Here is a 12,144-nt window from a genome sequence, read left to right on the forward strand (position 1 = left end):
TTAAAACTATTTCTATAATTACAAAAACGTTCACCAGTGCTCCTATAGACTGTAGTCAGTATAGGCTGCTGTCACACAAACTTACATCAATGCAGAAGGACAATCACATACACAGGGGAGACCGGGGATGGTTGTGACATGCAGTTGCAACACTTCCAATATCTCCAGTCAGAAACAAGTTATGAATCATCTGATTCACTCTGTTTGCCTGAATAGTTAGATAGTTTTGTTGTAGTGGGTATACTGAAATATTAATGCATTTTCAGTGGGTATACTGCGTAACACATAGACTACACCACTGGGTTGGGGGTCCTTGGCCTAAAATACGTTTAAGACCCCTGCCATGGAGGGTCATGACCACTTTGGGATGTCGGTGTGATGAAATTTCAAAATAAATGTTGTCCGTGCATGAAAACAACTTGTTTAAATGTAATAAAATGCTACATATGTAGGTAGTGTGTTAATATAATAAATATGAGATGTTCTCTCCCTTGTTGTTTGCTGAAATTTGACTGTTTAACAGGGAGGGAAAAAATGTCTCCATGCAGGTATTTTACGTTGAAAATACAGCGGAAGTTGTTTAAAGTTTTACTTAAACAACAATTAATGTGCGTTTGTTTTTGGTTCAGGAGAAAGAAGAAAAAAAAAGATGTCGAGTCACACATGGTGTTTGAGCTGTGCTTTTATTTATAGGGAAAAAGCTAGTGAAACCACAAAATCCAAAGCAAAATCAAATCCACAATTCAGATGTGTGGCCATTTCTCACCATCACTCACTCACCTCATTGGCCAGAGCCTTATAAGCGCTAAGGTCCTCCCAACCCAAGACCAACCAATGTCAAATAAGAATATGAAATTACGGTATATTTCTGCCCTCCACAACTTCACAATCAGGTTCCACCTTAAATCAAAAACACAACCCATCAGTGCAATAGAAATAACCTACACATACATTAATCAACTTCACCAAAGACAAAATCCCACCTCCAACTCAGAGACACAGCATTAACCCATCTGCACAGGTAGCTGCTTTCACCATATAAATAAGGAAATAACCCTGGCACAGAGGAAGGAAGGACCAAGATAATAGTAGAACTGTGATGCATTCACTGAACTGTGGAGAATTGCATAATTGTCTGTTTTGTTTGAGTGTCTGATGACGAGACCTTCGTCACAGTTGCATAAAATAAAAATGTAAAAATCATGACTAATGCAGCATATGTTTGATGAAACAAGGACGTTTTTTTTCCTTCTCTGTTGATGCTTCAGTTTGGTGCTGAACAGTCAAACATCTCCCCCTTGTGGACAATCTGGTTCTTTGACAGAAAAAGTTTGATTTTTTTCTTCCCTCAATTCCCTCAGGTATTTTTCGAGTCAATTTCACCACCACCGGGTTCATTGTCTCAGGTTGTTCTCCAGAAAATCCAGGATCTTCTTCCAGATATCTTCCTGAGCAGCAGCATGTGGAGCGAGATGACCTCCCCACAGGGTGAATACTGCAGGAGGGGAGAAAAAAAATTAAAAGGTCCGACCGTTAAAGCAGAAGTGAGTGATCCAGTCGTTTTGGCTAATGCTGCGTTCCAGGCCGGCTTTTGAAATCGTAAATTACAGCTTCAAGTCACAACTTACGACTTTGTAGCGTTCCAGGCAACCCACTCGTGTTTTTCCGACCTGTTTTACCGGTGAAAGTCACTATAACGGCCACTCGTAACTTCCGACCCGTGAACTCGTACCAGATCGAACTGGTACCACTTCACGGTCGGAAAAATACGAGTTTCCTTGAACGCACCATAACAGTCCTCGTCGCTACGTCACCACATTCACGGCGTTCCTTGGCTGCACACACAGCCCTGCATGCCGTTCTCTCTCCTCATTGGATAAAAACTGTAGGATACGATAAATGTTTTCTCTTCGGCTCAGAGCAGAGCAGAGGGACTGAGAGACCCGTGTTTCAGTCCAAACACTCTATGTAAGTGATTGCTGTCGGAAGATATAACTATTTAAGACTTATATTAACACAAATATATCACTCACTTCTGCTTTAAGTATAAATTCTATAAATAAGATGTGACTGAGTGAAAATGAGGCTCACATTTCTTTGGTTTGACGCTCCATAAGGACAGTCTTGAGTTTGGAGCGAAAGGCGGTTCGATCAGGTGACCTGCACCGGGGTAGGACAGTCGAGTGAACAGGTGGGATTTACCTGCGGCCCTAATAGTATCCTCGATCTGATGAACAGTAAAACAGTGTCATAAAAACAATAAACATACCAAACTTATTCAAACAAAACAAAGTAAATGAGACAATGCACCAGTTTTGCATTCTCGAAGAGTGAAATGCTCAGATCATCTTCTCCCATTATGTACAGCAATGGGCAGTTGAGGTTCTCCATCTGCAAAGACACGATCACGCTGGAGTTTGCAAAATTGATACCCATTGATAATTGATACATTATTTCTTAATGCAGGTCTAACTGTGTGTGTTGGTGCAAAGATCAGAGGCAGAAAGGGTTAATCACCTTCACTTTGTTCTCAGGGGGGAAGTTGGAGGGCAACGAGACCTCTTTGAAAGTGACGTAGCCTTGATCATCGTACGTCCAACGTTTCTGTTCACTGAAACATGAACACAAGTTCACAGAGGAAATTTGAGAGTGAAACTGTTGTTGTGATATTCTGGGACTCAGGTAGCCTAGATGAACTAAAAAAAATTCCTCTGGGATATTTTGATAGGACCATGAGGGGGCTACTGCCGGGCATACCATCTCTGTCAACATGGGAATCAAACTCACGATCTTAAGGTCAAGACAGAGCTGATCAGACAGACACATGATCATCTTTCTATAAGCACTGATATGGAGGAGCTGTAACCACATTAAGTCACCTGTGTGCTGGTGATGTGTGTGTCTCTCTGTGTGTGTATCTCTTTAATCACATGAAGTTAACTGTGTGTGTTTGTGTGTGTGGGAGAGGAGTGCGCGCATATGCTCGCATGTGTATGTTAGCTGTGTGTTTTGGTGTGTGTGTGTGTGTGTGTGTGTAACTGTAATCACATGAAGCTACCTGTATGTGTTGGTGTGTGTGGCTCCAGGTGGATTGTTTATAAACATGTTAATGAGCTTCAGGTGGATTGTTTATAAAGTTAACGAGCTCTGGCCTGAGGCTCAGAGGTTACCACGGCAACTTGAGGTGGTTGCCAATGACGATAGAGGCCCCCCAGGCTGAGACAGACAGAAATGTCTAGAAAAAGAGCAATTTTCTGCCTCTGCACTGGTCTCACATTTAGGCGTACTGTGACAAAACGGTAACTCCTATCAGAAAAAAACACAGATCAACAGTGCTGTAAGGACTTCCTGAAAGATTTGGTACGATTTGGTGTTTCTACAGTAAATATTTTGGAGACACTGGCGATTTTAAAAGGGGTCCGTTCTGCTTCTCTCAGAAAATCTTTGTATTGGAGTCAATGAGGAGCAGAGACAGATGTGGCCACACTTAGAGGCTGACAATTCAAATTCTGTAAGTCTCTCTGATATTTTGAGCACATGGTGAGAGAGAGAACAAGTTTGTCTACAAATTTGGAAAAAATCATGTGTGGTGAGTGTAAATTGTGGCCGGGAGGAGTGTGGAAAGAGAAAAGTTTCAGACGATTTCAGACAACTTCTCCCACTCTAAGCGATGATGTCACACACTCTGACACGAACATTCTGTGCAATACACACCCATTATAATCTCATATTGGGTCATTGATCAGGGATTGATCAAAAACTATATGACCTATCAAAACGTGGATTAATACGCCAATACACAAGACTTGTGTCTACTGTTTAAAGTTCAAATTAATTATCTAAGTGAAAGTACGCCTGGGCAGTAGTCATTTGAAAAACTCCAATGATTGTTCTTTTTCTCTCTCTTTTTCCGCCTGTCCCATTGACTTTAATGCAAAATTTTGCACAGTTTTTGTAAACTGTTGAGAAAAGTAATAGCACATCGATCCCGATCAAGACGCACATTTTGATATATAATTTGTTGGGTTAGCTACCCACACGTTTAGCTGCGTTTCTCATTCCACAAATGCACCATCCTTACAATATCCAACGATATAAAATACAACACCAGTTGGTGTTTTAAAGGGCTGCAAAAGTGTTTCCAGACTTTTTTTGAGGAATGTAAATCCTCCCTTATGGCAATATTTTCCGTCATTTTGGTATCCACTTTCATTGTTACGCCGACGATACCGGACTTTGCATCACCCCCTATAAAAAACGCTTCCTTATGGACAGCCTACAAACCATTACAAACTGGATGTCAAACAACAAGCTCAAACTCAATGGCAATAAGAGTGAAGTTCTTCCTTCGTTCCATGCAGCACTCCTCTTCGGTTTCTCAAATAAAATTCATTATTATTATTATTAAAAGATAATGGGATAATTACAATTTACCTTTCAGCATCGTCTCCGGAGAATTTGACGTTACTGGCCATTGGCCCATTAATACAAACCAAACAGGACGGCTGGAGAGCAGAACATAAAAAACAACATTATTTCATGTATCTGGTGTGTGTAGTGTTGTGGTGAAGCTGGTGACACTGGTCTCTCTGACGTACTTTGACATCAGTCTCAGTGGCCATGGAGAGAGTGACGAAGCCTCCAAACGACAGACCGATGATCCCGACTCTGTCTGCACAGACCTGAGGATGATCTCGAAGCAGCTTGAAGGCCGTCTGTCCAAACAGAACAAATGGGATCAACTCAGGAAAATGACAGACTAACCACATGCAGCGTGAGACGTGTTTTCTTTTCCTACAGTATAATACGAAGTCCCGACGTTGATGCGGTCTCGTGGGCCTGGTAAGTCTTTGTGCCCTGAGTAGGCTAGGGACAAGCTGGCGTAGCCTCTGGATGCGAGCAGGGCCGAGCGGTACTCCACCAGAAACCCGCCCATTCCCCACAGGTCCAACATGGCTGGAAATGGACCGGGACCTGCAGGACGCCAGCAGAGGACACAGAGGTCACCGCCCATCCACCAAACTCCTGTCCTGTCTCACAGCTTTTCTGAACTGTAAGTTGTGGATCGCATTTTTGCAAAACTCTAAATTTCATTTGCTAAAACACATTGTGCACTGTGATGTTTCCTCGGTGCATTATAGCAATGGTTTCCAACCTTTTTTCATATAAAACATAATACAACTAATTATGAAATAAAAATTGTTGTGTAAAGACATTTTACACTTGTGCAATAGTATAAATAATAATTCCCCTTTTAAATGTGTTTCTTTTTAATTTAAATTAAACATAAACTTAGATAAGAATAACATAATGTGCAGCTCCCCTAAACCCTCTCCTGAGTCTGGAGCAACAGTAACTGGACATGTAACTGTGGTCTTGGCAGGTACCATTTTAGTAACATTATGAAATGACCGGGAATATTTACTTATCATTTTGGGAATAAATTAATAAATGTTTCCACCTATCACTGGTTGGGAATCACTGCATTATAGTAAACACAGGTTGTAGGGAGTTGAAACACAACCACAGCACAGGTGTCATCACTTAACAACTGTTTAGTTTTGGAAGAAGAGAAGGTTTCATGTCATGTGTTTATAAAAGCTCTGAATTTGATCATGAAACTTTAAATTTCTCACTCACCAGGAGGTAAGAACAACGTCCCAACGACGCCGTTTTGACGGATGTCTATCCTCCTCACACCTGGAGCCATGTACCAGCGCTCGGTGGTGGCAGCAGCCAGCTCAGTGCTCTGCCCCTCGCTGGGGGACACGTGTCCATCCAGTAAGGACATACGCACCACGAATGGAGTCTCCACATTTTTCTTACTCAGTCTATGGAAAACAGCATCACTTAGGGACGAGGGAATAAAAAGCTGCTGCAGCTGCATGATCAAGAAACAGACTTCTAATATAGGTGGAGGCTGTATGTGAAGCTGCTTGTTTTTATCACCTACTTTAAACCTTCTCGTCCTCCCGGAGCCGGCTGCAGAGCCCAGAAGAGTCCCATTGGTTCACAGCCCAAATACGAACCTCCAACTGAGGGATCCTGGGTCACTGTTAGAAAAGGAAGATCACAGGTAAGAAACAGGTAAGAGCAGCTCAACAAAACGGTGCAATAATATCAGACATTATCCGCCGCGAAAGTCGTTCATTCACAAATATTTTATTATGATAGGCTAGTGCTATTCCCCTCTGAGTCCGGGCTGACCTGTTATCAACATCCGGGGTCTGTAGGTTGACCTACTGACCTCTGACCTGGATGATGTCATCTCTGAGCGCTGCACGGCTCATTCTGATAATAATCATTCTGCTTCGGCAATCGGGTCCATTTTTATCTCAACTAGCCGGAGCTTTAGTGAGTCCAGGTTGCGGAGAGGAAGCCTGTGGAAGCTGAACTTCATCCAGCTGCTCATTTTGTTCTGACAAGTCGGAAACACGCAGAAACGAACCGTAGCATTAGCGGTAGCAACAAGCCGCGCTCGGCGCTCAGAGATGACACCATCCAGGTCAGAGGTCAGTAGGTCAACCTACAGACCCCGGATGTTGATAACAGCTAACCCCGGACTCAGAGGGGAATAGCACTAGCATATCATAACAAAATATTGGTGAAATTAACGAGTTTCGCAGCGGATAATGTGTTATTTAGAGGCGGCATTCTGCGTGCCCCATGTTCTCGCATTATACGGATATACGCGGCTCTCGGCTGGAGCTAATTTCATTGGAACGACTTGTAATGACAACAAAGTTATCTGGGTTAGGAAATGATCATATTTTATGCTAGAAATAAGGTCCAGATTGTAAAAAAAACGTAATTATCCTTTAAGAAAGTAAGAAATAGGACAAGATGAGGAATAAGCAGTGACCTCAAACTTGCACAGATTTCTGTTTTTGTTTCTTTTCATATGTTATCCATAACAGTGAATATACTGTGCTGCAATCTTCAGAGCGACTCACAGTTGATAGTTCCATCTGCTTTTGTGTTATAATGTGCAAACGCCTCCCACAGGTCGTCGTCCTCGCTGTGCATCCGTGCACACACAGTGACAGGACGGTGTGGAGGCAGGAAACGTCCTCTGATGTCGATCTGTTCGTCTACGAGGCCTCGAGCAGGAGCAGCTGCCAGCACAGGGGCCGGAGCGTAGCTGCTGCTCCACCGGGCCGAACCTGCAGGAGGTAGAAAAGTATCACTGACGTCACATATCAGAAGGGTTAGATACAGTGTGATTTTGGTAACACTTTACAATAAGGTACACAAAATTAGAGTAGTTAATGAGGAACTAATGAAGAACTAATGATCCGACGTGCTGCTGACGTGTCATTTTTCAGCTGGCCGATAAATAGCTGATAAATAGCTGATAAATGACACGTCAGCAGCACGTCGGATGACATTCATTGTCTGAACACAAGAAAAATATAACTAATATATTTGAGAAGACAAAATGAACATAATTAATCATTAGTTACCCTTTTTGTGTAACTTATAGTAAAGTGAGTCATCAAAATGAGTAGGTAATGAGTACTGAATCATTAGTTACCCTTTTTGTGTACCTTATAATAAAGTGAGACATCAAAATGAGTAGGTAATGAGTACTGAATCATTACTTAATCATTATTTACCCTTTTTGTGTACCTTAGGATGAGGTGACTGTATAAGTAGGCTACATTTTAATGGTATCTCTAATACAAATTCGGTAAGATTGCTCCTCAAATTTACTGTAAGATAACTTTGTCCAAAGTGAATTTAGCCCTCTAAAACTGACCGTAGTTTGGTTAACCGAACGTTACATCAATGCTACGCGCGCACATGATTTACAAAACATTAAATAACTTATGAACCATTTATGATAGAGACGAGTTGTGAACAGCATCTGAATCGTGGGATTTTTCGAATGGTGCCTCTATGACAACAAGGGACGATATAGGCCTATGCGTCATGTAACCACATGGTAAGGGAACAGAGCTAAACCGAGCTAGCATCAATGCAACACTTGAGCATGCTTTCATAGAGGCACCATTCAAGGACCCTCGGAAAGCAAAGAATCCCGTGATTCAGATGCAGTTAACAGGTCTTTATTATAAATGGTTCATAAGTTATTTAATGTTTTGTACAACATGTGCAAGTGTAGCATCGATGCTACATTCTGCTAACCGACCATAGCATCGATGCTATGCTAGGTTTTTTTTATTCTCTCTTTTTTTTTTTTTACATTCTATGTCATTTTCTTGTGTGTGGACATAAAAAAAATGTTATTTTGGTGTACCTGTGCAGGTGAAATCTTATTTTGGTGCCTGTGAAGACAAAAGTTATTTTGGTGCACAGGGAGGCAAATGATTATTTTGGTTCCTCATTAGTTCATCAGTAACTACTGTAATGTTTGTGTACCTTACACAAAATAGTAACTAATGATTCAGTACTCATTACCTACTAATTTTGATGTCTCACTTTCCTTTAAGGTACACAAAAAGGGTAACTAATGATTAAGTAATGATTCAGTACTCATTACCTACTCATTTTGATGTTTAGTTATACATTTGTTTTGAAGTGTTCAAAAAGCAATCTGGAAATCTGGAAATTTTGACTTTGTAAGTGAAACTAATCACATCTTCTCCACAACCTCCTTGGTGGAGAGGATGTCGACAATAGACTTGTTGTAATAATGCAGACAAGTAGCCACTATTGTGTTGTTTCGTTCTAAAACACATTTTGTGATGATTTTGCACAGTAAAATTTCATACCTCAGATTATCAGATACATTAACAACTGAGCCTTTATAAAGTCCGTGACAGTGAACTTGCAGATTTACTTGGAGTAAAAGTAACATTTACTGCCTTTACTGAGAGACGAGCACAAAAGAGAACAGAAACTATTCTTACGAACTGCTCGGTGCACAGTTGCTAGTGTCCTGTGTAAACTGAAGCATGGTTTTGTCGTCATCATCATCATCTCTGTGAGCTGCCGTGTTATTGTCACGCTCGTACGACCTCTCAGCATCACAGTGTTTCTGTCTGTTCTGTGAAGAGAGGATCAAACATTAAAGAGGAACTATACAATATTTTTTTTTACCTTAATTAAACAGCCTCTGAGTAATTGTGATGGTTAAATCAATGACTTGTAACTAGTTCCAGGGAGAATGGAGGCTCCCTGCCTTCCACCTAGTGTCTCTTGGACAAAAAACAACCTTGCAAGATCAGAGCCTCCGACCCGGTGTCCCAGCTCTCGTCTCGGTGACACAACACAATACTAATCCGTAATCTCTTGTTTATGACAGATAAAACCATGATGATAACATAACAAATGGTTATCCACTGCTCTATGGATTGATTTCTCACCGGCTTTGTTGAAAACAAATGCACATGTCCGGGTCGGGAAGAAGGTAAGCATTGGATCAGACTTGGGGGTAGAACCGTGACATCTAGCGTTCAGATTCTATTTTGCAGCACTCACTCACTCACTCACTCACTCACTCACTCACTCACTCACTCACTCACTCACTCACTCACTCACTTTTTTGTGTGGTTTCTTTGGTGTGCACATAAAGAAAAAAAACTAGACTCAACACGAAGCCAGGATGTGGATTTGCAGGACTGCAGTAGCGTGCATCCATGTTAAAGGACCATATCCAACTTGTCATCCAGGTGTACAACCAAATGTTTATGGGTTGGCATCACCTCGATGTCCACCCCACACGTTTTCACTAGCTGAAGATTCCGGAAATCTGTTAAAGGGATACAGTAGTTCAACATTTTGGCAAATTCGCCAATTGCCATAATCCCTACCTATAGTCATAGGGGTTGGTTCATTACCTTTAATTGTCAGTGCATGTTGTTTTGAGATCTGCGGGGCAGAGAAACGAGCTGCTCAGCTAATGCAATGGAGGTGAATGGTACTTTCACCTTTCCCTCATCAAACTCATCAAATACACAATCCAACAACTCCAAAAAGCTCTCATGGAGACGTTGTGACCTGCACATTCACCACGCTATGAAATAATGTAACATTACGAGACAGAGTTGTTGTTGTCACATAATTATACGTTATTATTTCATGGTGTGGTGAATGTGCAGGTCACAACTTGTTCACAGCTAATAATCCGTGTAAAATTCCAGGAAAGATGGTTGACAATTAATAAAACAACAAAGATAAAAGGTTTTACAACCATCCCCACCCCCGTCAGCCATTATTTGACTAACTGTACCAGCATGGTGGTATGAAATAAACATCAATGAAATGGCTCATATTTTACCTAAGAACCTGCTCTTTCATCTTATACAAGTTACCTAACTCAAACGTCAGCGGTATCGATACTGGTCAGAACCTGCTCTTTCATCTTGACGTAGAATTTTATGGCAAAGAAATGTCATAAAATTTGACATTAAAACATTTAAAGTTAATATTAAAGCTGCAGCAGTTTCTCTGCCTGGTCTGGTGTCAGGGTTTTACAACAATCTGTCACGTTTACTGCTCATTAGGGCCACGGGGCAAGCACACCGAGCAGTGGCGAAGCCCCAAGCCCTATTGTTTATATTGTGGATTTTTTTCTTCTTATTCCTCTTCCGTACTAAATTTTGATTCTCAAAACGTGCGGTTTGATCGGGATTGCTATGTTATTACTTTTCTCAACAGTCTACGAATTGCGCAAAGTTTGCGCCAATGTGCCTTAATGTTGAACTATCCCTTTAATAGACTAAGAATTTCCAGACATTATAAAAAAAAAATTATATTTATATCAACAGGCGAGAAAAAAATAAAAATAAAGATTTCCCAGAGTTTTCTAAAGTTTACATGAGCCAGATTGTTGTTAAACCCTGGCTGAGACACCAGACAAAGAAACTGCTGCAGATTTAACATTAACTTTAAATGCTTTAATGTTAAAATATATGACGTTTCTTCATCAGTGTTGTCTGTTTTCACAACTATTAATTTAAAACAAACAAACAAACAAACAAAAAAACAAAAAAAACAAAAAAACATTATTTGACATCTTACGACGAGGAGCCCAGGACATGAGAGATGAAGTATCAGCCGGAGAGAAAATCATCAAGTGAAAAACCTGGAAGCCACATCATAATAGGAACAATTTGTGTGGTTTCGATACCGAGCTCGACTATTAAAACTATTTCTATAATTACAAAAACCTTTACCGGTGCTGTCGTGTCTATAGACTGTAGTCAGTATAGGCTGCTGTCACACAAACATACATCAACGCAGACACTGAAGGACAAACACATACGCAAACAACAGTAGGGGAGACAGGGGATGGTTGTGACATGCAGTTGCAACACTTCCAACATCTCCAGTCAGAAACACGTTATGAATCATCTGATTCACTCTGTTTGCCTGTATGCTCAGTTTAGTCCTTCTTCTTCCATATGAAGAAGTAGAACCCTGTGGCAGACGCAGCCAGTTTTAGAGGGAAAAAACTAATTTTGACATAATTTTGTCACATTTTGTCATAGCATCGCCTCGCCTGCTTTGTAGTTAAACTCATCAAACTTACATCACGGTTATTGTGTGTCTATGTAGATATCTTTCATGCAGGTTGTTTGTGCTAATGATTTATTCGTAGCTGTAGGGTAAGGTTGTGTAACCGGTGTGTCTGTGTACTCTGCGACCTGCCCTGAGCGAGGATCGAAACCGCGGCCTCTCGCACCGCGGGCGACGATGCTAACCGCTCCAGGGTGAAACTGCCTTCAGCCGTCGACAGAAGGCAGTTTCACCCTGGAGCGATGCTAACCGTTTCGCCAAGAGGTTGACAACCGCTTGGCAAATTGGTTAGCACGTCTTTTATGGGTGAGTGAGTTTAGTTCCAGTACCGCCACAACCTGTCACTTCTCCTTACTGGTACCTCGTGACTGTGGCACACCCGTTACACTTGTTCATGGCTACAAGAGTCTGGGTTAGGTTGAATATGGAGAATGGCAGAATGCTTATTAAAAGCTTTAGCCTATTTTTTCAAAAATAATATATTTTCATTTAAGTATTGCTTTTCCATAAAAAATTATATTTAGTCTGAATTAATTAATTAAAGATATTTTGACGGGTTCGTCAATGACTTCCTGTTTACATCGTACAAGCTAGTAGCCGCCACCTCTCCGCTGTTTTGCTAAGCTTCCTCCCGGTCCTGTGCATTTGTTTTCAACGAAG

At 41.2% G+C, this 12,144-nt stretch overlaps 1 protein-coding gene across 1 annotated transcript; it reads right to left on the reverse strand.

Annotated features, from left to right (window-relative positions):
- Positions 1-1,394: 1,394 nt before the first annotated feature.
- On the reverse strand, positions 1,395-10,201 carry LOC310985613 (acyl-coenzyme A thioesterase 3-like; the record flags this gene model as incomplete). Its single annotated transcript, XM_083971232.1, has 12 exons — positions 1,395-1,495; positions 2,092-2,227; positions 2,311-2,391; positions 2,518-2,611; positions 4,435-4,505; positions 4,599-4,715; positions 4,799-4,974; positions 5,641-5,831; positions 5,954-6,053; positions 6,954-7,163; positions 8,878-9,010; positions 10,196-10,201. 12 exons carry the CDS (start codon positions 10,199-10,201, stop codon positions 1,395-1,397), a joined length of 1,416 nt encoding a protein of 471 aa, XP_083827358.1.
- Between the last annotated feature and the right edge of the window lie 1,943 nt (positions 10,202-12,144).

Source organism: Trachurus trachurus, assembly GCF_905171665.1.
Source record: "Trachurus trachurus genome assembly, chromosome: 5".
Taxonomy (NCBI): domain Eukaryota; kingdom Metazoa; phylum Chordata; class Actinopteri; order Carangiformes; family Carangidae; genus Trachurus; species Trachurus trachurus.